This window comes from Gossypium arboreum, chromosome 1, assembly GCF_025698485.1.
Source record: "Gossypium arboreum isolate Shixiya-1 chromosome 1, ASM2569848v2, whole genome shotgun sequence".
Classification (NCBI taxonomy): Eukaryota; Viridiplantae; Streptophyta; class Magnoliopsida; order Malvales; family Malvaceae; genus Gossypium; species Gossypium arboreum.
The window spans coordinates 7,707,127-7,732,477 of record NC_069070.1 but is presented as its reverse complement, the minus strand read 5'-3'; the positions used below and the strand labels follow the sequence as shown (position 1 = coordinate 7,732,477).

At 33.0% G+C, this 25,351-nt stretch overlaps 1 protein-coding gene, 1 long non-coding RNA gene and 1 other non-coding gene across 5 annotated transcripts; 1 reads left to right on the top strand and 2 right to left on the bottom strand.

Annotated features, from left to right (window-relative positions):
• Window positions 1-1,198: 1,198 nt before the first annotated feature.
• On the bottom strand, window positions 1,199-4,416 carry LOC108483602 (THO complex subunit 4A-like). Of its 3 annotated transcripts, none has more exons than XR_001871114.2 (6): window positions 4,077-4,416; window positions 3,792-3,938; window positions 3,339-3,407; window positions 3,068-3,249; window positions 1,991-2,596; window positions 1,199-1,807 (listed from the first exon to the last, which is right to left on the bottom strand). XR_001871114.2 is itself a non-coding variant. In XM_017787084.2 (5 exons), the coding sequence occupies exons 1-5, from the start codon at window positions 4,236-4,238 to the stop codon at window positions 2,431-2,433; spliced, it is 726 nt and encodes a 241-aa protein (XP_017642573.1). In that variant the 5' UTR covers window positions 4,239-4,415; the 3' UTR covers window positions 1,199-2,430. The 3 variants fall into 3 exon arrangements, 1 of the variants encoding a protein (XP_017642573.1); XR_001871115.2 differs by having other exon boundaries at window positions 1,199-1,794; window positions 4,077-4,415; XM_017787084.2 differs by having other exon boundaries at window positions 1,199-2,596; window positions 4,077-4,415.
• Window positions 4,417-4,497: 81 nt separating this feature from the next.
• Window positions 4,498-4,571, top strand: TRNAV-AAC (transfer RNA valine (anticodon AAC)). The gene has a single exon. It is a non-coding gene; the product is annotated as a tRNA-Val (tRNA).
• Window positions 4,572-22,316: 17,745 nt separating this feature from the next.
• LOC128293736 (uncharacterized) lies at window positions 22,317-23,271 on the bottom strand. Its single transcript, XR_008283926.1, has 2 exons — window positions 23,138-23,271; window positions 22,317-22,481 (listed from the first exon to the last, which is right to left on the bottom strand). It is a non-coding gene; the product is annotated as an uncharacterized LOC128293736 (long non-coding RNA).
• Window positions 23,272-25,351: the final 2,080 nt, after the last annotated feature.

Sequence of the window (25,351 nt, the reverse complement as noted above, 5' to 3'; positions counted from 1 at the left end):
AAGTATAATATTACTGTTTGCTCTTTTATTTTTTAAAAATTTTAAGGTGCTAAAACTTGTGACATCAGTCATTTTATAGGCAAGCGGAATCAATCTAGGAACCCCGACCAGACAAGCTTACCTCAACTGATATGAATAATAAAAAGGCGAGAGCTAGGACAGCTCATTATTCATTTTGTTTCCGTAAAACGCAATTGGAACATTTAAGAAGTATCATAAAGATCAGCGGAATAACTAGAAGGAAGCAGATGCTACTAGATCTATCAGAACTTTTGTACTCAAGACTCAATTTAATTTCCTAAAAGTATTTTTGAACTAAAAAACGCTTTGAAACAAAAACTAAATTTTGTATTTACACTTTTGACTTAAAAATGTATTTTTACAACTGTATTTTTTATCTCAAAAACACATTTTAATTTGAGAAAATCTCAAAAATATTGTTTAATAGTACTTTGCTCCAAAAATGTTTTTAAAAACAATGTTAAACTGATACCCACCCAATTTATGCATGAATGTTCCCTCAATTGATTTTTGTAAAATTGATTCATATTTTTAAAAGCAAACAAATAGTTCGCTTGTTTTTGTTATTTTTAGTAGTACATTATTTCATACTTAATTTGACGCTTCATATGGCCTGATAACTGTTAAGGCAAAAGCTCTAAAATCAAATTGAAGCACTAAATTACGACGAAAATAACTCGAACCAAGTTCAACATCTAATTAGAACTCTATGTTAAACATAATCCTTGAAAACACTACTCGTGACAGACGATTCTCATATTTATTTTTTGTTTAAAAAAAAGCCCATTAAAACTGTTCGTCCCATTGCACATCCGCTATCCATAACACACAAACGGTCCTCATCCAAAGCAAATTGATTCAATTCCAGCAGTTCGTACTCTAGTATTTCAAATTTCTTTTTGATACCATTTAAGTTAAAAACAGTATAAACCGGCCCACACGCTCAGACTTAGCTGTACTAACGTAAACACTGTCCAGCAAGAAAAAACAAATTCTAAACGTACTTTAATATACTTGAATTAGAAGATGCAGCATGGTCTTCAAAATTGGGAGAAAAAGATCAACATAAAGACTCAGTTGAACATCCCACCACATAAACTAACCAGGAATTGCTAGATTGAAAGAAGCACCCCTTGGATCAATTCAATGAATAAACACAACATTCCTTGAGAGGCAATTTTTATTAAAATAACTGAAATTCAAGAATCAGAAAAACTATATATAGATGTTAATCATGAGCAAAATAAGACTCATTGGTCAATAACTATGCATATATGTAAATAGGAAAACCAGCACTCACCAACTTTCATTGTCTGAAGGTTGGGGCAAGCTTCCAAAGTGAAGACCCGATACTACTACGGCAAATAAGCATCGTCCACTTTGAATTTCCTAACCTTGAATCAGGGGAAGCAGTGACAAAAGCCGTTTGCTCCAAGCATTAGCATAGCAGCTCACAGAATGACAAAAAAAAATTAAGCAATTTCCCGCTATTTAAATCTTAGCTTTTGTTAAAGTATATTCATGCCGTAACTATACTCTTATTCAACTTCCTCAAGCCCCAAAATGAAATGGAGGCATATATGCGGAGGCAGAGGGGGTTCATTCACTTTATATGGAAACTGAAAGAGCAAACTTCAGAATCTTATTGTACTTCAACAGATTTCTATAATCATTTGAACTCCAGAACAAGCTCCTATAAGCCAACTGTACTGGAGCCGTCAACAGATTTTCTCCGGCAAGAAACCAACTGGTTGAAACCAAAGCGGGGAGATTCTACAATAGTTTACTACAATAAGCCATATCAGCATAATTCATAGATAATAGGGGCAAAGATTAATCCCCTGGCAATAATACAATAGAGTGAAGGAACATACGCAACCTAAAAGCCTAAATAGGAAAACCAGTTGCATCACCAATAATACAAAGGACAAAATTCTGAAAAGCTAGAAAAGAACATAAAGAAATCTACCTCAGATTGCAGTCTCCCTAGTTCCAAAATGCAGGAGCAACCTAAAGGCAATGCAGCTTTGGGCAGCGGCAAGATTACTCCTCCCACAGCATGCAGCCAAAGTTCCCTTAGCATATGGAAAACCAAGAGAAAGAGTTTCCGCTTTGTTACTGAGTGGTGGAATGAGCCCAATTTCAATGGAACTAAAAGCATAATTCAAGATTACAAAATGATAGCTTTTTTTGTTCCCCACTAACCCACATTCTTTATACCCAAGTAAAAGGTCAACAGTAAAAGCTCAAACTCCATAAAACTTTAGACACTAATAGTTCTCTCCATATGACTAGTTCCTCTAAAGAGTGAATTTGGTAGTGATACACAATATAGTTGAGCATCAAGCACATAATGTCCATAGTAGAAAAGAAGACTTAAAACCCAACCAACAGAACATGAGAAATGCTTCAATTTGTCTGCATTGCTTCAGTGTGATACTTCTCTAGATCAGCGTCAAGATCTTCTGCCGAAACCTTTTCTCCACGGCCCCTTCCCTGTCCACGGCCTCTTCCAAAGCCACGGCCTCCAGCAACACCACGTTGCCTACGGAATCCTCCACCCCTGCCACGGCCACTGTAAAATAACCACATAAAGATCAGATAAGTAAATTCTGTCTATCAATAACCAAAAATTGTTTATTAATAGTAGAAAATATATGGATAAACTGTTCACGCAAATTCCCTAACATAAATGTCAGTGCGGTTCAAATTTTCCATACAGTAAAAGCTAATAGACTATTACAAATATGGATTGCTGTCTGCCACATGAAAAAAAAAAAAAAAAAAGAACATGAACTCCCTCTAGCTATCACCCTATTGTAAACCGAAAACTAGAAAGCTCAAATAAACTGATACTTAAGATGAAATTTCGGCAAAAATTAGCACTGAGATTCATTTCAGCTTTTGAAAATTTCAGGAACAAAAGATAACTGAAAATATAGGCAAAATATTTTAGCAACAGTAACATCTCAACAGAGCCAGCTTAAGAAATGATGGAATCTGAGCTATTGAATAAAAGGGCCGTGCAATAAATAAAAAACCATACCCTCTAGGGGCTCCATTTGAACTTCCAAAAGCAACATTGGCAACTGTTGGTGCAGCAGGGGTAGCAATGTTTGTTCCCACAATCTCGATTTTCATCGGCTTTCCATCAAGTTGAACATTATTGTATCTCTTGACTGCAGCCATAGCATCTGCTTTCCGTGAAAAGACAACTTCGGCGGTTCCCTAAGAGAAAGATTTTTTTGTTCTAAACTTCAGTGCTATACAAATAATTCAATTTGAAGGACCGATCAATACCAAACTCGATTCAATACCTTCGATCTACCGGTCCAATCATAATGAATTGCATATCGTTTCAGGTCACCAACCTCAGAAAATAACTCCTGTATATTAAAACACAAACGTTAGAAAGATACAAAAAAATAAAAACCCTAAAAACAACAAAATATCAACTTTGAACGAAATTTCTTTGAAAGTATTTCTAAGCATAGTAGACTTTTTCTTAACCCTAACTAATCTCAAATATATGTATATCTCAAATTAATCAATTATTTAACTATAAGAAAAAATGAAAATTGAATAGCCAAGCCTGGGAATCAAGAATATAAGTACATAGAGAAAAAAAATCAAATCAATATCGCCGGTAACATAATAACACGAATAAAATTTTGAGGAAAAAAAACATAATAACAAATTGAAACAGAAGAGAAACACTGAATTTACTACTAACTTAAAAAATAGCAAAAGACAACTACTAAAAAAAATACCTTTATGTCGTCGTTAGATACTCCATAATCTAAATTAGAGACGTAGAGCTTCGTTCCGGTTTCTATTGCAGCGGCCCGAACGGCTTGACCTTGGAACGCTCCTCCCTTATCCGAATACATATCGTGCTGCCACGTCGTCTCCGGCGCCTAACAAAATTGAACGAACTTAGCTGATTTAAAATTTTTGAATCAAGAACTTTATTTTGGCCAGAATCAAGAAGAAAATTCAAAAGAAAAAAAACACAAAGAAAAGCGTAATCAGATCTAAAACCCTAGGATATGTACCGTAGCAGCAGTATACGGTGCCGAGCGGTTTGTTCCGCGGTTAGGAAAGCGGCGGGCGGGTCCCGGTCCTGATCCACGGCCTCGACCGCGGGGATTTCCGGATCCGGACTTACGGTTACGCTTGATCAGGTCGTCTAGCGACATCTCTAATGCACTTGACATTTTTTTTTGTTCGTCTTTAGTTAGAAATTCACAAAAAAAAAAAAAAAGAGCTTGAGAAATATAAATTGAAGTACAGGGTAGAAGTAAGAGATGTAAGGAGCAGAGATAGGGTTCCGCCACGAGAATAACGAAGAACAGAAATCGTATTGAATTGAAAATTAATAAAGAAAAGCAGCGGAGCTTGAGTCGGTAACTGAACGTGGTAGGGTTATATTTATTCATTTATAAAAAATTATTTTTTTAAGCGAACTATAAGCACGGTGTCGTGGTGTAGTTGGTTATCACGTCAGTCTAACACACTGAAGGTCTCCGGTTCGAGTCCGGGCGACGCCACCTTTTTTCTATTTTTCATTTCCCGTTTGGCGTTGTTTTTACTGACCCAAAAGAAAAAACATTATACATATATATTTTTAATATTTATTATTTTAGGGCTTTTATATATATATTTAAGAGGATAGGTTTTTTAGAGAAAATTGAAAATGTGTATTATAAGATGCTGTTTTACTTAAAATTGATAAATTAGTTCTTTTGGTCAAATAGTTTAATATTAATATTTTGTCTTTTAGTCTCAAGTTTAATTCTTCCCTTACTCAGATTTGTATTTTTTATTTCATATTATTTCAAGTTTTTTTATTCATAATTAACATTTTTAACATATTAGCTTTTTGGTTTGATGATTATATAATTATGGTTTCATTTTTAAGTTCTAGTTTTGATTTCTCTTATAAGCATTTTTTATTTCATGTTGTTTAAAGCATTTTTAAAAAAAATTAAATGATATTTATAATTAATAAATATATTTTTTTAGAGTTTTTATTATTTTTAATTAATAATTTTTTATTTATAAAATCAAATAATAAAGATTTAATTATTGCTTAAAAACATCAACAATTTCTTTTGATATATTTTTCTTTAAATATAATATTTATATGTCAAATACCTATTTTCTCTACCTATATTGTGGGTATGATGATTTCTAATATAATAAAATCAAATAATTATTTGAAATATTATTATTATTTCAAATATGTAAATTATTTTTAATAAAAATATGTAAAATATTTTAAATATCATTGTATTTTAATCTACATTGTGGGTATGACATTTCAAATATTTTTATATATGAAATATTTCAATTAATTATTTCAAATATCATTATGTTTATAAGTGAAATATTTCAGATAATTATTTCAATTACACGTATAAAATATATAATACTAAAATTTACTACACTCATGATATGGATTGAAAAATAAATATTATACATGTAAAAGTTGTAATTACTAAAAATAATTATATTTGAAATAATTATTTGATTTTATAAATAAAAGAGTTATTAATTAAAAAAGTTTTAAACAACATGAAATAATATATATATTAAACATATAACAACTCGTTTTTCAGTGGTATTAGAAATGATGGTTTCGGGATCACAAATCTGACGAATGAGTTCGTAAATATTATTATTTAATATTTATGAGTTAAATATAGAACTACGTTAAATTTTGATTTAATGATTTTTGTTAATTGAACGAATAATTAGGTTCAAGTGGTAACCCCTTAAAGTCAAGTGGTTTTAGAAAATGAGGTATCGAAACCTTGTTTCTATAAATCAAACTCATAGATATTTTTATTAAATAATTACATATTTATTATTTTGTTACGTGAAGGTTCAGTTCATAAATTTTAATGGTTGGATAGTTAATTAATTGAAAAGGATTAAATCGTAAAATTTATAAAAATTAATCGCTATTAAATTATTTAGGCTTAATAGCCATAACATCATTATTGGAAGGTCTTATGTTGCAATAAGTCCATGATTCATTTTAGTGGACGATTTTTTGTTTTGTTAATTATTAAATAAAATAAAGTAACTAAAGCGGAAGGAAGGAGAATGAAAATTCGTTCTCAGCTTCCTCCACCTTACGAACGCCATCGGAGGAGAAAAATGAAAGAGTCAAGTTCTTCAATAATCGGCCCCTTTGCATGTAAGTGTAATTGTTACCCGTTTTTCGTAAGTTTTATATTTTTAAGATTATTGCAATTAGGTTTAACTGACTCGTACCTCTGTTTTTAAAATTGCTAAAGATTTTAAAACTTGTCATTGATGAATCTTATATGTCTTGATAGAAATTGTTAGATTTGGAAACTATGATATGCTTAAAGATTATTTGATTAAGTAAATTTTGTATTTAGGGATTGAGTTGTTAAAATAGTAAAATTATATGAAATTCCTATGAAAATGTATTAAATATGGGCTTTGGTCAACAGGATTTGAGTTTAATTAGATTAAATTTGAAGTTTGAGTTTAAGGACTAAATTGAATAAAAGCTAAAAGTTTAAAGTAAAAGTGTAAAATATGGATAAATTGTTAATTGTATGAAATTAATTGTTTTAGAAGTAAATGAATTGAATAATTGAATTAAATTATTACATATACATTAATAAATGTTTCAACCGATACCCAAAATTAAATGTTTGGGTAAGTTCATATTGATATCCTTGATTATAATTCAATATTAATTGTGGTTATTGACATATATATATATATTTTGTTGAAATGGAATTAATCTATGTGTAATAAAATAAATCCCTAGAACGATTTCGATAGATTGAGTAAAAGTTTCATACATGAGATTTTCGTTTGAATTTCTAATCTGGACTAAGTAATTGCACGTGTTGCAGACTCGAATTTAGCATAGACTAATAATTCGTTGTTGTAGAAGCCCAAATTACCCAAACCCCATTTATAACCAACAACCCCAAACCCAATTTCCAAACAAACAACCCAAAATAAACCCACACAAAGACCCATTAAACCCCAACATAACCCACAACCCAAACCCATCAACTAACAACCCAAATTCCACCAAACCCCAGGCCATCCCAATCAAATCAGCAACCAAACCCTAGGTGCGGGTCTTCAGCCTTTTGACCTCTGCCACCACCCATCGCCACTCCTCTGTCAGCCACCTGCTCCACCATCCCTCTGCACCTGCAAGGAATTAAAAGGAAAGGACAGCAAACAAAAAATAATAAAAAGGAAAGCATTTGTAAAAGGCTATAAAAGCCATCAAAAGACAGTGTAGTGGGGGGGACGAATTTTTGGATGAATGAAAACAGTAGATTCGGCCATTTTAATACCAAGCAATAGACTTCAGATCACCAAAAGCAGAGAATAACACCAAAACGGAAGATAACCAAAAGCAAGAATAAAAATACAGAAACAACAGAAGGTGATTGGCATCATTTTCTTTTTTTCTTTCTTCTTTCGAAATTTCTTTTTTTCTTTCTTTTTATGTACATACACATATATATTATTAAAAATAAAAAAATAATAAAAAAATAAAAAAAGGTTACCTCGCGGTGGCCGGTGATGGTGGCGCACGGCTGAGGTACGGCATCGGAGTCTCACCGGAAATCCCCAGGTTGAAAGAGGGCTGAGAGAGAAAGAGAGCTTTTTTGAAGAGAAAGAAAGAAAAAATGATTTTTTTACAAATTTTTTACTTTTTATAATAATATAAAACGACGCCGTTTTGCATTAAAGACCCAGGGCATAAAACAACGTCGTTTTGCCCTGGGTCGGACCGACCCGATCCATACCGGTTAGAGGATCCGCGTGTTTTTGATTAATGGGTTATTTATTCGCGCGGTCCTTCCTCTTTTTCACTCTTTTACAATTAAGTCATTTTTTATTTTCAATTTGGCCCCATTTTGTTTTGCGCTTTTCAATTAGTCCCCTATGAAACGCGCGTTTTTGGGGTTTGGGGAAAATTTCTCATTTGATCCCCCTATACCTCACGCGCATTCAAATAAGCCCTTACTTTTTATTTTTATTTCGAATTCGCCTCAAAATTTTATTTTTCTATTCAATTTCGTCCTTTTTTTACTTTTCTCATTATTTTATCTTAATTTAAATATCAATTACATTATTGTCACTGTAATGATTATTATAGTTTTACTTATTAGCATTTCATTATCATTATTTCTACTTAATAGTTATACGCATATATATTATATATTATTATTAATAGTTTTTATTATTATTTGTTATACTCTTTTAATATATTAGGCATATTCCAAATTCTATATTACGATTATATATATATATATATATATATATTTGTAACTATATTGTGTATATATTTTATATATATTATTATGCATATATTTTAGCATCATTAGTTATACATCTTTTATACCATTGTATGTATATTTCTAATACTATTATTATATATATATATATATATATATATTTGTAACTATATTGTGTATATATTTTATATATATTATTATGCATATATTTTAGCATCATTAGTTATACATCTTTTATACCATTGTATGTATATTTCTAATACTATTATTATATATATATATGTTTTATTATCCTTATTATTATTAATATTAGTATATGTTTTATTATATAGGTATATATATGTATATTTATACATGGTATTATTTTTAATTACCTTATTTTAATATTCTTATTATATTATATTTGCTTTTTTGTTATTAATATTATTACTATATTTATTATTACTATTAATAATAGTGTATATTTTTATTTTACATATATATGTATATATTTTTGTACATAGTATTATTTTCTAATTACTTTATTTTAATATTTTTATATTATGTTTACGTATATATAGCGTTACTATTTTTTTTTATTTTCCCTGTACATATTGCCGTTTATACGTTCTTATTATTACTATATCTATTATTTATTAGTATTTTATTATTACTATTATTAGTATTTTTTAAGTCAATACTTATATGTATATATTATGTTTTTTAATACTATATTTTTAATACCATATGTATTGTGTATATTCTTAATACTATATATTATATGTATTTTCTTAATAACTATATTATGTGTATATATATACTATGTACGTATTTTTAATATTATTATGTTTTTAATATATATATATATGTGTATATTTATGTAATATTATTAATAGTTGTTTTTAACATTATTATTATTTCTCACATGTGTATACTACGTAAATATTGTAATACTATATTATATATTTCTATTATTATATATATATTATGTATATGTATCTTTTAATATTATATGTTTATATACCATATATATACTTGAATACTATATTATATTTTTTACATATTATCTTATGTATATGTTTTTAATACTATGTTATGTATGTATTTTTCAACGCCATATTATGTACATATTTTTAATGCTATGTATACACTTTGTAATACTATTATTATGTTTATATTTTAAATATATATACGTATGTACATAGGTAACATTATTAGTGTTTTTAATATCATGTTTCCATCACTTTACTAACTATTATTTTATGTTTATATATATTCATGATTTTATTTCGTGTTTAATGCTATTACTATCATGTTTAATACCATATGCATTATTATTGTTTTATACTATTACTATCATATGTATATTGTTAATGTTTTAAATATTATCTGTTTAGTATATTCTTAACTTTTTATTTGTCTGTCCCAAATTTAGCATAGTATTTCATACCATAGTGCAACATCAATTTTAGTTTTCTTTTACTTTTATTTGTTCTGTCTAGAAATATTTTCGTTCATGCCTTTAAATTAATTTCAATAAATAAGGTAATGCACCGATTTAACATTAAGTCGTCGATTTCATTGATATGTTGGGTGAATATTAATCGGCTCGTGTTAAAAACGGAACATCCTTCTCAAAAGAAACCAAAAAAAACTTGAAATTTTTTGTGTTTTAATCGGATCACGATTAAATGTTGTATTGAACTCGCATTTTCGAAAATTAAGACAATACATGTTTAATAAAGATACCAATTTTGGGCGTCGCAAGGGTGCTAATACCTTCCTTGTGCGTAACAGACTCCCGAACCCTATTTTTTCTCTGGCTTTTAATGTAGACCTAGACTCGGCCTTCTTTTTGTTAAAATAAAATAAAATTAGTAGGTGTCCGATCACACTTAGAAAAAAGATCGGTGGCGACCCCTTTTTTAAATAAAACCGAAAGCCAGTTTTCAAATTTCTAATAAGTCACCTCAATTAGCAATAGAAAGCAAAAATTTTTACGTCGCTACAGTTGTCTTTTTATAGGTCTACCTAGCTTTGGCCAAGCTAGTTTATCTATGTTGTCATTGGTTTAGCTCGGACAGGTAACCTGACACATTTATTTTGTATCTAATTAGCTCTTAAGAGCATTATCTGTTTCTGGACTTATGTATTGAATACTTTTACAAAGATCCATCGAAAAAATAAGGGTTATTTGATACAGAACTATTTTATTGGAATAAGCATATTACGAATTCTGAATATCTGTATGTTTAAATGTTTAATGACCTGGAAATTGTCGAATCATGTTGGGATAAGGGCAATAATTGAAATAGTTATATGGTATCAAGCTCTGAATGAAATGTGTCACATATTATAAATTGAGAAGGGTAATTGAATTGCACTTATTATTTATGAACATTATATGATATGATATGTTTTAAGTTCTTATTTGTGAAAAATGAAAAGAATATATGCATTAGCTAAATGGAACCAATCACTGAAAGGAGAAATTGAACATGGTATAATAAAATAGAATGTGATTTACCACTTGAATATGAGTTTAATGAATTGATTGGCTAATATGTTATCTGAATGTTTTTGCTATAGTATGCTCAAGTTTCGTATATATATATATATATATATATATATATATATATATATATATATATATATATATATATGAACTCACTAATTTGTGAGATTTTTTGTGTATAGGAAATGAATGAATTCATAAGCTTGTTAATGAGGTTATGCATGAAATGTACAAAATAATTCAAATTTGGTAAGTTTAGTTTCAGTTATATACAAGCTTACAAAGCATTGATTTGCTTACATTCGTTTTTTTCTTTCTTTGTAGATCATTGGAAAGCTTGATCAGTTAGAATTTCGTTGGAGCACAATCACACTATCCAATCATCACTTTTGTAGTTTTTGGTTACTTTGGTATAAGGTTATGAATGGTATGTAATAGGTGAATTGTAATTATGTTGGCTATTTGTTAGTTGTAAAGTTTGTTAAACTTGAATGATGCTTGTCTTTGGATGGATTTTAGAACATGTGAATATGTTTTTGGTTTGGTATATATATGTTTTGAGGAATGTTTGGTATATTTGGTATAAGTCTTATGAAAGTGTTTGAATGTGGCAACTTGTATTATGGATTGAAAGTAATTGTGGTTTTGGTAAGAGTTATTAAAGGCGTTTGAGTATTTTGAATGCAATCAGTTTGATTTGAAATGTGACTTTGGGTTGGTTATTGAATTGTGGTGTCAAATAGGGCACATTGGTTAGGCACTTAAGATGGATGTTTTGACATCTTTTGAGCTTTTTTTAATTGTGTTTTGAGTAGGTTTAATTTATGGAAATTGGGTTACTTGATGTCCAAGTAAGCATGTTTTGGTAAACTTGAATTTGAAGGTGCAAATAGGAGTACATGGCCTGGGACATGGGCTGTCACACGACAGTGTATGGCACACAGCCACCCTACACGGCCATGTGTCATTATTTTTTAAAATATAGGTTTCATACGATATGAGACACGACCTGCGACATGGTCGTGTGTCTTAAGTCAGCATGTAACACGATTTGACATACGACCTGCAACACGACTGTGTGACCCAATATCGCATGCACACACGGTCTGGGCATTGTCATATGGCCGTGTGACTCTTGTTTTCAAAATTTTCATGTTTTACTAAAATTTTCTGTTTTGTTTCAAATTGATCCCAAATTGCTTTCAAACTATTTTTAGGGTCTCGTAAGCTCAATTTAAAGTCTGTAAGTATATTTGTGCTATAAATGTAATGTGTGTTTCAATGTTAGTAATTAATCTAAATAATAGTTTCTATTTGAAGTTAAATGTTCTGAATTGTACTGTAATGCTTCGTAACCCTAATCCAGCAATGGAGACGGGTGTTACAAAACGTTTATAAGAGGAATTAAACCTAAGACTCAAAGATGAAATAACAATTATCTAACTATCTAACCAGAAGAGCTAATGTGTTAAAATGTTAATTAAAAATTAAAAATTTAAAACAACATGAGATAAAAAAATACAAATATAAGTAGGAGAGGAATCAAACTCGGAACTCAAGTACAAAAGCACTAATATTTAACCATCTGACCAAAAAAGTTAGATTATCAAATTTTAATAAAAACATGTTCTGTAAGACGTATTTTCACTAACACAACATATTGAATATGAGCTCAGTTAATAAAAATTAATTATTGATATTATGTTAGGAAGAGATAGCTAGAACCTTTGTGTTGATTCTTAAATATCTTGGTTTGATCTCCTTCATTGATGATTGGTGATGATGTTTAATGTATGCCTTATTAACATATTCACTTCATGAATATGATTTAAATTTAAGAAAAAACATTTTAACTATTATTTCAAATATTTCAATTAAATATATTTAATTTTTATAAGTTTTTCTTTTGTAATATGTATTTTATTTAATTTTTAAAACTATGCAATATCACAGGACGAGTCAAGTTGGAGTTTAAAAACTTTTATAAATTAAAATTGAAGTACAGAGTGGAAAAGAGAGATGAAAGGGGCAACGTTAGGGTTACGCAAAACCAAAAGAGAAGAACGAAGAAGGGACCCTGTGAAGATTAACAAAGACAAGCAGTGGAGCCTAACTTTTTAATCAATTAGTAAATCTAATTAATAAAAATGTCAATATGGTGTCATGGTGTAGTTGATTATCACGTTAGTCTAACACACTGCAGGCCTCCGGTTCGAGTCCGGGCGACGCCATCATAGTTTTTGTTCTTTTTAATTTCCTTTTTCGCTTTGTATTTCTTACACCGACGCATCCAAATTTCCAAAAGTAAAGCATTACACAAGCGTTTAATTATGGTTTAACTCCATAATATTATGTAAGGTTGAATTTGATAAAATCATTATTTGTTTTTAAAATAATGATATGTAATTTATTTTAAAATGTTATAAAATATTCGATTGTGATATAAATTTATCAGTAATTAAATATATTTGACTAAAATTTTTAATATTTTTGAAATTAAAGTAGAATAGATCAAGTAATCAGTTTTTATTCAATCAATATCATCAGTTCAAATTAAATAAATTATTAAAAATACATAAAATAAAAATCATAAAATTATTAAAATTTATAAAAATCTGATTCAACTGGATGGTGAATAATTTAGATTTTTGCTTTGCTCCCGACATATGTAAGAATAGGTTCCTAGTCAAACTGATCAATTAGTCCATTACAGTTTCAACAATCTTGGAATTTTCACTTGCTCTTATTGTAAAAAATATATATATCACTTAATTCATGATAAATAATTGTATGAAACAATTATGCTAGATTAAAATATAAAATTTCCATTTAACTCTTGTCACATCATCACATTTATATATAAAAATCAATTATCCATTAATTTGTTTATCAATGAATTGCTAAATTAATTTTTACCATTTAATTATCAAATGATTAGTTGACTTATTTTATGATTTTAATTCAAATGGAAATGAAATATATTGATATAGTGTAACTGTTCCATACAGTAATCTTTCATTTTTCCTTAATTGATGTCGGCTATCAATGCGGGTTTAGGAAAATAATTTGGGTTCAAATTTGGAGATATGATTGTTAAGAGTGGTAGTTAAAAATTCTTAAAAAATTAATTTTCATTAATAGTAAAATGGATAAAATTAGAAGATTGAATTATGTCAAATTAAGGATTAGATCACAATTTTAGATAACATACAAGGACTGAAATTAAATTAAATCATTCCAGAAATTCATTGCAAAATTTAATTAAAATTGCAGCAAATGAAAAAAAAAAAAAAAAACCATGATCCTCAACCCTCGTAGACATAACAAGTCCTTGATAAAGTATTTATATTTTCACAGTTTTTGTTGGGGATGCAATGAAACCCCTGTAGATATAATCAGCAAAAAAGTAACTAGTCTGCTAACGATTAACCAATCTCAATCACTGTCCCACAGTCCCAGAGATCGAACCACACAGGCGGAACCAGCAACGACGAGGCCAGCGAAGACGGTGGGCACGAAAAAGTCCACCTTGGATCGCTTCATCAAATGAGCAGGCAAGCAAATTTTATCTCTTTGGAAGTCTAAAGGAATCCTGACGAGCCCTTCAACACTGCAGGATTTAGAGAAGGAGGATGTCGGAGATATTGCTGAAACAAAGGCCATCTCCGAAGCAAACGATACTATGCTTACCACTGACGCCAACAGTGCTGTCCATGTTAGAGCGTGGAGTATTTGAGGCCATCGGGCCGTGATTTGTCGACGTATTAAGTTTAGAGAAGGGAACATGTTTGCTTGTTTTCTTGTTTTTGAAGGGAAGTTTTTTAGTTTGGAAGAGAACGTGATGAGAGATGATGATTTGGGGCTTCTTTTGCTGTTATAGATTTTGAGAGGGGAATGAGACTTGAGAGCACGTTTAATTTACTTCTTATCATGTCAGGTAGTGACACCACATCAAAATAAACCCATTGGAAATGAGAGAGCCCTTTATTATAAAAATTTCATCAAATTATTTTATCTATTATTAAATTAATTGATTTAGTCCTTATATTATAAAAGAATCAATTAGAATTAAATTGAAATAAAGCTAATATTTATTGTTTAGAATTGAATTGCCATTGAAATAAATAAATTTCAAAATATTGTTTATACAGTAAATGTTAACTGTGTTACAATGTAGCCTTAATTAGTTGATTCTTTTTAATAATAAAAGGACTAAATTGATCCATTTAATAACAGAGGAACTAATTTGATTCAATCCATATAATAAAGGGACCTACTATGTAGCACCCCAAACCCGGCCCAGACGTTATGGCCGGATTCGACATGCCACATCGAAGCGTTCAAAACATTTTATATTGTTGATCCAGAAAAACCTACTTAGTGTTTTAAAAGATAATTTCATTATAGGTTAAAGTGAATGGAAGCTGTGCACCAGGTAAGAAACCGGAAAAGAGGAGGTGAGTCTATCGGACTACTTAAGTACCAAGCTCCCTTTGGATCCAATCCTAGACATGCACACCACCATTGCCACACCTTAACGTCATATATATTTCTAGGAAACCGATTTAATTAAGTCATTTTTAGGAAAAGTGATTAATTTTGGAAAATACTTTCGTTGCGGAAGCTTTATTTGTTGTCGTGTTATTTTGAAATCAATTATTGTTTTTGAAAACGCGCCCTAAAGCTATCCAATTTCAACAGTTAAAATAAGTAATACCTATCTTAGTAATACATATTAAAACCATAAAAATAATTAAGCGGCCTTATTACATTTAAAACCCAAAACTTCAAACGTAAATAAAAGGATGTCCAGTTCACGAAGAAAATCAAACTTTCAGAGCGGTGGCCACTCAATTCCCTCACGACTCCAAGCCCACTATGGTTGGGAATTTCTGCGTGGATGAAAATAAAAGGTGAGTTTGGGGAAACTCGGTTTGTAAGGAAAACCCATTCAAAGCCCAAGTCAACTCAAGCCTATTGGGCCTAAGCCCATTCAGTAATGATGATCTTGGGCGAGCCCTTTCAGATTATAATAACGGGCCTTAGCCCCTTATTCAGATAATAAGATGGCCCATAGGCCCATTTTAAAATACATGCAACATCAATGACATATGCAAGCCCATTTGGGAGACTACTCAACCCACCAACCACTACACTCCACCCGTACCAGCCATACACTCCATGTGGGAATAGCTCAATCCACCCATTAACACTCCACGATTGCAACCTTTGCCGCTCGGTTATCGATAAATTGAGGCAAAGCCTCCGAAGACGTGGACAAGCCACTTTCAGTACTTCCTCCGTCAATATCCCGGTCCATGCATCGATAATAACAACATGACATGCAATAAATAACAACGATCAAACATGCATTTAGATCAATTTAACCTTAGGGGTATTTCGGTAATTTATCTCCTAGGGGTAAAACTGTAAATTTTCCACTTTTAAAGGTATTTCAGTAATTTATCTATTTTAGGGTTTTTCATGGATATTCTTACCTTTCATGTACTAACAGAATCACTACCGAGGGTTTTTACCGAATTGGGCCCGTTGGCCCATCATTTCAATTTTGGCCCATTAAGCCCAAAAATATCGAGGGCACAGAAATCATGCACTTTGCAGTCCAAACATTGCAGCTTACCAAAAACATTAATCGATTTACCTCACGAGCATTCGCACACTCGCAAATCTACAAAATATCAGTTTTCGGCATTTCGGCTTTTGCCGATCTAGACTAAGAAAGAGGGTGTTAGTTACACACCTGTTTGCGGCGATATGCTGACGAGATCCACACACGAACCGCCTAGAATTGGATTACTAACACGTTAATCTAACTATTCAAATACAAACTACGTATTAACCCCTTACAATATTCGGCCAACCACACCTACAGATCATAGTAAGCTTATAAGAAATCAATAAGCAACTCATTAACAAATTTTTGTCAATGTTTACCACATAATCATAATTTTACTGCAAGCTGTCTTCCTGAGCAACAGTCACTAAATCATTTATAATTGGAGCTACGAAACTCCAAATCAAGTGCCGTTAATTTTCCCTGAAAATAGACTCATATATCTTATATCCATAAAATTTTCAGAATTTTTAGTTTGGCCAATAAATACCAGATTTTTCTCAAAGTTTCACATGTTTCACTGTTTGACTAATCTGACCACTCTTTATTACGAATCAAATTTCTCATTGTACAGAATTCAAAATATGTTCTCATTTATTCCATTTGAAACTAGGCTCATTAAGCTTTAATTACATAATTTATGCAGCTTCTAACTCATCTCCCACAATTTATGGTGATTTTCCAAAGTCACGTTACTGCTGCTGTCCCAAGCAGATTTATTACCAAATCACTCTTTCACACATAACTTGCATGCATGTTTTTTTTTTAAACATGTATATCACCAATCAATCATCACATATCTATGATTTTACTTAAGTATAATCTCCATTTCATCATTTTAAAGCACAACATATTAGCCGATTTTTCCCCTTAGCATCTAAGGCACATGCATGCTCATTTGTTTGGCTCAACTTCACCTATCTTCCATTTTTCATCAAAAGAACATGAAACAACAACCATTTCCTTCATTTTAATTCATGACTAAATGTTCACAACACAACTAAAAACCAAAATATGCTTCAAGAGTTAAGGTAGAATCAAGAAGAACTCATGAACATCAAGATAGAAGCAAACTACCATGAACTTACCTTCAATTTTCTTCCCCAAGTGACCGAACATTCAAGAGCTTTCTCCTCTCCTTTCTTTTCTCTAACTTTCGGTTATGATGAACAAAGATGGACAAAACTTTGTTCTTTTCACCCCTTTTTCTTTTAATAAAATTTCATATTTCATCCATTTAATTCTTTAATACAAAAGACATGAAATGCCCATCATGGAACATTTACCTAAACTATTATTATGGAACATTTACCTAACCCATTATCATGGAATATTTACCTAATCCATTATCATGGAACATTTACCTAACCCATTATCAATTTGTACCATGAATTATGGATATCAAGTGCTCATATTGTCTACAACAACATGATGGCTGGCCACTTCATGTAAAATGGGAGGTTTGACATGCAAATCCTCCTATTTTGCACTACTATTTATTTGGCCACTATAAATTAGCCTATAGCATTTTCAAACATTTTCACATAGGTCCTATTTCATAATTTCACTCACAAATGACAAAATCAAAGCATGAAATTTTGCCAACATTCATAGAATTCTCGAAAATTGGGGCGTTACAACTCTACCCCCCTTAAAGAAATTTCGACCTCGAAATTTACCTGATCCAAATAGTTGAGGGTATTGTTGATGCATAGTCTCTTCTGATTCCTAAGTAGCTTCTTCCCTTCCATGATTACGCCAAAGTACTTTCACTAACGGGACAGATTTCCTTCTGGGAACCTTAACATCTCGAGCCAATATTTGCACAGGCTCCTCCTCAAAGGTCAAATCAGTCTGGACTTCAATTTCTGCAACTGGCAGGACATGAACAGGGTCAGAACGATAACGCCTTAACATGAAGACGTGAAAAACATCGTGTATCCTCTCTAATTCTGGAGGTAATTCCAACTGATAAGCCACTGGGCCTACTCGCTTCAAAACCCAATAAGGCCCAATGAACCACGGAGTCAACTTACCCTTCTTACCGAACCTTAATATCTTCTTCTAAGGAGAAACTTTACGAAGACCATATCACCTACTGAGTACTCAATCTTCTTATGCTTCAAATCTGCATACGACTTTTGCCTATCAGATGCTTCTTTTAACCGGTCCCTAATTATTCTGACCTTATCCTCAGTATCAGCTACCAAGTCTGGTCCAAGAACTTGTCGCTCTCCTAGTTCGGTCGAACAACTAGGTGTACGACACTTTCGTCCATACAGTACTTCATACGGTGCCATTCGAATACTCGCCTGGTAACTGTTATTGTACGCACATTCTGCCAACTGCAAGTAATCCTCCCAATTACCTCGAAAGTCAATCACGCATCCCCTCAACATTTCCTCCAGAATCTGAATAACCCTTTCCGATTGACCATCAGTCTGGGGATGGAAAGCCGTACTAAAATTCAATCGCGTCCGCAACGCCTCATGCAACTTTTGCCAAAATTGAGATGTAAATCTGGGATCCCGATCAGAAATAATTGAAACTGGGACTCCATGAAGTCGCACAATCTCCGCAACATACAACTTGGCTAACTTTTGAAGTGAAAAGTCAGTACGAACAGGTATGAAATGGGCCGATTTGGTCAACCTATCCACAATCACCCACACCGAGTCTTTCTTTGATGGTGTCAAGGGCAGCCCACTCACAAAGTCCATGGTTACCCTCTCCTACTTCCAAAGTGGTATCTTCACTGACTGTAACAGTCCAGAGGGTAATTGATGCTCAGCTTTCACTTACTGGGTCAGACATTTCCCTACAAACTCCGTTACTTCTCGTTTAAGTCTAGGCCACCAGTACAATTCTCGTAAGTCGTGATACAACTTGTTCCCTCCAGGGTGCATGACACAAAGTCCTCCATGAGCTTCCTTCAATATTGTCTGCCTTAAATCAGAGTCCTTCGGAACACAAATTCTTCCTCGGAAACACAGAACTCCTTTGCCATTTAACCCAAACTCATAAGTTTCCCCTTCCTTAACTTGTTGAAAACGAGCAACCAAAGACTCATCTTCCAACTGCTTTTCCTTAATCTGGTCCACCCAGGTTGGCCTTACTTGCAATTCAGCCAACAAACTGCCATCATCATCTGAGACTCAAACGAGCAAACATTGCTCTCGGATCGAATCTGTTCTACGACTTAAAGTATCGGCTACCACATTAGCCTTGCCTGGGTGATACTCGATCGAATAGTCATAATCCTTAAGCAACTCAATCCATCTCCTTTGCCTAAGGTTCAACTCCTTCTGAATCAACAAATATTTAAGACCCTTGTGGTCTGTGTATATAATACACCTCTCCCCGTACAAGTAATGTCTCCAAATCTTATGTGCAAATATCACTGTCGCCAACTCCAAATCATGAGTAAGATAGTTCCCTTCGTGAGGTTTAAGCTGTCGTGATGCATATGCAACCACCTTACCCTCCTACATTAACAAGCAGCCCAAACCCACGTGTGATGCGTCACTGTACACACTAAAATCCTTTCCAGACTCCGGCTGAATCAATACAGGTGCTTCAGTCAGAACTTTCTTCAACTTCTCAAAAGCTTCCTACTGCTTCTCAGTCCATACAAACGGTACTCCTTTCCTTATGAGTTTTGTTAGAGGTGCTGCCATCACAGAAAAACCTTCCACAAACCTTCTGTAGTATCCTGCCAATCCTAGGAAACTCCGTATTTTCGACACTGACCTAGGCGGCTTCCACTCCAAAATTGCTTCAATTTTCCAAGGGTCCACCTTAATCCCCTCAGCAGAGACCGCATGTCCTAAGAAGGTTTCCTCCCTCATCTAAAGTTCAGACTTGCTGAACTTCACAAAGAGTTCCTTCTCCCTTAACTGATGATATCCAGATCGAAGGTCGATCTTGGAAAATACAGAAGCTCCTCTAAGCTGGTCGAACAGATCGTCAATCCTTGGCAGTGGATACTTATTCTTAATCGTTAGTTTGTTCAACTGGCGATAATCAATGCACATCCGCATTACCATCCTTCTTTTTCACGAATAGCACTGGTGCTCCCCATGGAGACACGCTTGGCCTAATGAAGCCCTTATCCAACAACTCTTGAATTTGAGCCTTTAACTCCACTAACTCCTTCGGTGCCATTCTATACGATGCGATGGACACGGGCGCCGTTCCAGGCAACAAATCTATTCCAAACTCAACTTCTCGGTTCGGAGGCAATCTTGGAAGCTCTTCCGGAAAAACATCTTGGAACTCCTTTACGGTCCTAACCTTATCCACTGTCAGTCCCTCCTCTTCCGACTGACTTACAAATGCCAAATAGGCCTCACAATCTTTCCGAATCCACTTCTCGGCTTTTAATGCCGACACCACATTGGACAAATAATCCCTTCGCTCACCTATCACCATAACCTCCTCATCCTTTGTGGTCCTTAACATCATTCATTTAGCAGCACAATCCAGGGTCGCCTTATGCTTAACAAGCCAGTCTATTCCCAAAATGAGATCAAACTCTCCGAACAATAACTCCATCAGATCTCCAGGGAAAATCTTACCTTGAGTTTCTAAGGGTACATCCCTATACAGTTTGTCTACCCTAACCGAGTGACCCAAAGGACTTAGTACAGATATCCCACTCACAATCTCCTCAGAGTAGTCCAAGTTGTCCATAATCTGTTCTGTGGCCTCCAACTAATATTCTGCCACATTCGAGGCTATACCAGACACGCCCCTAAAGATCTCCGTTCCGTTAGCCTGAAGTCGTTCAAAAATAGATCCCCGAACTCCATTGCCCGCACTTGCCCCAGCAACCCTTTCCAGAATACGAAGCATTGCCTGTGACAAGGCATCATCCTTGGCACCGCGGTCATGAGACTCTACCTCTGTTGCCGGTGGTACCGGTGCATCCACCGCCGGCATATGTTTCGGAGACGAAGATCTCGCTCGAGCACTTCCTCAGCTCCATCCACGGCCTCTTGTACTCATATCGTATTATCTTGATTACGAATTTTTATGCATCAATTAATATTCCAGTGTTTATTACAGATGTTTTATGAATCGACGAAGAGTTCGAGTTTGTTTTCGCAGAATCAAGTCTAGCTACGATTTGATCTCTTATCGATTTTCCTATGGTTTCAGTATCATCTTATCTAGAGTATCCTAGCAGGATTTGAGATGCACAGATAAGTCAGAAAAATATTCAGAAGAGTTCAGAGTAATACTTACAGACTTGAGCCGGAGATTCGGAATGCCACCTTCTAAAGATCTAAATTTTGAAAATCGCGTTTTTCGCAAAAAAAAATTGTTTTTGAAAATCTTTTTTTTTGTAAACCCATTCCACAGCCGAGTTGTTGCAACCTAGGCTCTGATACCACTAAATATAGCACCCTAAACCCAGCCTAGACGTTATGGCCGGATCCGACATGCCACATCGAAGCGTTCAAAACATTTTATATTGTTGATCCAGAAAAACCTACTTAGTGTTTTAAAAGATAATTTCATTATAGGTTCAAATGAATGGAAGTCATGCACTGTGCTGAAACCGAAAAGAGGAGGTGAGTCTATCGGACTACTTAAGTACCAAGCTCCCTTTGGATCCAATCCTAGACATGCACACCACCATTGCCACACCTTAACGTCATGTATATTTCTAGGAAACCGATTTGATTAAGTCATTTTTAGGAAAAGTGATTAATTTTGGAAAATACTTTCATTGCGGAAGCTTTATTTGTTGTCGTGTTATTTTGAAATCAATTGTTGTTTTTGAAAACGCGCCTTAAAGCTATCCAATTTCAACAGTTAAAATAAGTAATACCTATCTTAGTAATACATATTAAAACCATCAAAAATAATTATGCGGCCTTATTACATTTAAAAACCCAAAACTTCAAACATAAATAAAAGGATGTCCAGTTCACCGGAAGAAAATCAAACTTTCAGAACGGGTGGCCACTCCGAATTCCCTCACAGCTCCAAGCCCACTATGGTTGGGGATTTCCTACGTGGATGAAAATAAAAGGGTGAGTTTGGGGAAACTCAGTGTGTAAAGAAAACCTATTCAAAGCCCAAGTTAGCTCAAGCCCATTGGGCCTAAGCCCATTCAGGTAAAGTGATACTGGGCCAGAGCCCTTTTCAGATTACAATAAACTGGGCCTTAGCCCCTTATTCAGATAACAGTATGGCCCATAGGCCCATTTTAAAATACATGCAACATCAATGACATATGCAAGCCCATTTGGGGAGACTACTCAACCCACCAACCACTACACTCCACCCGTACCAGCCATACACTCCATGTAGGGAATAGCTCAATCCACCCAACCCAACAACTCCAGATTGCGACCTTGCCGCTCGATTAACGATAGAATTGAGGCAAAGCCTCCAGTACGTGGACAAGCCACTTTCAGTACTTCCTCCGTCAATATCCCAGTCCCATGCATCAGATAATAACAACATGGTATGCAGTAAATAACAATAGTCAAACATGCATTTAGATCAATTTAACCTTAGGGGTATTTCGGTAATTTATCTCCTAGGGGTAAAATTGTAAATTTTCCACTTTTAAAGGTATTTCAGTAATTTATCTATTTTAGGGTTTTTCATGGATATTCTTACCTTTCATGTACTAATAGAATCACTACCGAGGGTTTTTACCGAATTGGGCCCGTTGGCCCATCATTCCAATTTTGGCCCATTAAGCCCAAAAATATCGAGGGCACAGAAATCATGCACTTTGCAGTCCAAACATTGCAGCTTACCAAAAACATTAATCGATTTACCTCACGAGCATTCGCTTTTCGCAAATCTACAAAATATCGGTTTTGGCATTTCGCTTTTGCCGATCTAGACTAAGAAAGAGGGTGTTAGTTACACACCATTTGCGGCGATATCTTGTGAGATCCACACACGAACCGCCTACAATTGGATTACTAACACGTTAATCTAACTATTCAAATACAAACTACGTATTAACCCCTTACAATATTCGGCCAACCACACCTACAGATCATAGTAAGCTTATAAGAAATCAATAAGCAACTCATTAACAAATTTTTGTCAATGTTTACCACATAATCATAATTTCACTGCAAGCTATCTTCCTGAGCAACAGTCACTAAATCATTTATAACTGGAGCTACGAAACTCCAAATCAAGTGCCGTTAATTTTCCCTGAAAATAGACTCATATATCTTATATCCATAAAATTTTCAGAATTTTTGGTTTGGTCAATCAATACCAGATTTTTCTCAAATTTTCGCTTGTTTCACTGTTTGACTAATCTGACCACTCTTCATTACGAATCAAATTTCTCATTGTATAGAATTCAAAATATGTTCTCGTTTATTCCATTTGAAACTAGGCTCATTAAGATTTAATTACATAATTTATGAAGCTTCTAACTCATCTCCCACAATTTATGGTGATTTTCCAAAGTCATGTTACTGCTGCTGTCCCAAGCAGATTTATTACCAAATCACTCTTTCACACATAACTTGCATGCATGTTTTTTTTTAAACATGTATATTACCAATCAATCATCACATATCTATGATTTTACTTAAGTATAATCTCCATTTCATCATTTTAAAGCACAACATATTAGCCGATTTTTCCCCTTAGCATCTAAGGCACATGCATGCTCATTTGTTTGGCTCAACTTCACCTATCTTCCATTTTTCATCAAAAGAACATGAAACAACAACCATTTCCTTCATTTTAATTCATGACTAAATGTTCACAACACAACTAAAAACCAAAATATGCTTCAAGAGTTAAGGTAGAATCAAGAAGAACTCATGAACATCAAGATAGAAGCAAAATACCATGAACTTACCTTCAATTTTCTTCCCCAAGTGACCGAACATTCAAGAGCTTTCTCCTCTCCTTTCTTTTCTCTAACTTTCGGCTATGATGAACAAAGATGGACAAAACTTTGTTCTTTTCACCCCTTTTTCTTTTAATAAAATTTCATATTTCATCCATTTAATTCTTTAATACAAAAGACATGAAATGCCCATCATGGAACATTTACCTAAACCATTATCATGGAACATTTACCTAACCCATTATCATGGAATATTTACCTAATCCATTATCATGGAACATTTACCTAACCTATTATCAATTTGTACCATGAATTATGGATATCAAGTGCTCATATTGTCTACAACAACATGATGGCTGGCCATTTCATGTAAAATGGGAGGTTTGACATGCAAATCCTCCTATTTTGCACTACTATTTATTTGGCCACTACAAATTAGCCTATAGCATTTTCAAATATTTTCACATAGGTCCTATTTCATAATTTCACTCACAAATGACAAAATCAAAGCATGAAATTTTGCCAACATTCACAGAATTCTCGAAAATTGGGGCGTTACATACTAAATATTTTAACCTTTTTTTTCTTGAAAAGAAAAATTAGCTAGAGTTTTGTTTGATAAATTGAAGAATTAAGTGGTAAAAAATAAGTGTTGAAAAATTAAGTATTGCAAATTTAAGTGCTCAATTTAAGTTACAAAATATGTTTGATATATTACTTAAAATTAATTACAGAATATAATTAAATTTTGATAAATATAGGTTTTAAATTATAAAAATTATATTTTATATTTTATCCTAAATTTTTAAACGTTTCATCTTATTTTAAGCAAAAATCAAATTTTAAACGTAAAGTTTTTATTGGATAATATAATATTAAAATAAATAAAATAAAAATGAATTAATTGAAAATATTATCCATTAAGTGCTAAATAGTTCTTATCTACTTATCATGTTTCATACTTTTTATATAAAATTCTATGATAGTATTTTTATTTTAGATTATCATGTAAAAATTAATTTTCAATGGATTTAAATTTTAAT

Bases quoted from the DNA above. Each gene is read 5' to 3' on its own strand.
- LOC108483602 (XM_017787084.2), bottom strand. From the start codon at position 4,238: ATGTCAAGTGCATTAGAGATGTCGCTAGACGACCTGATCAAGCGTAAC. The intron at 3,939-4,076 runs GTACATATCCTA...CAATTTTGTTAG, and splicing joins CACCGTATACTGCTGCTACG to GCGCCGGAGACGACGTGGCA. The intron at 3,250-3,338 runs GTATTGAATCGA...TCTTTCTCTTAG, and splicing joins ATTGGACCGGTAGATCGAAG to GGAACCGCCGAAGTTGTCTT.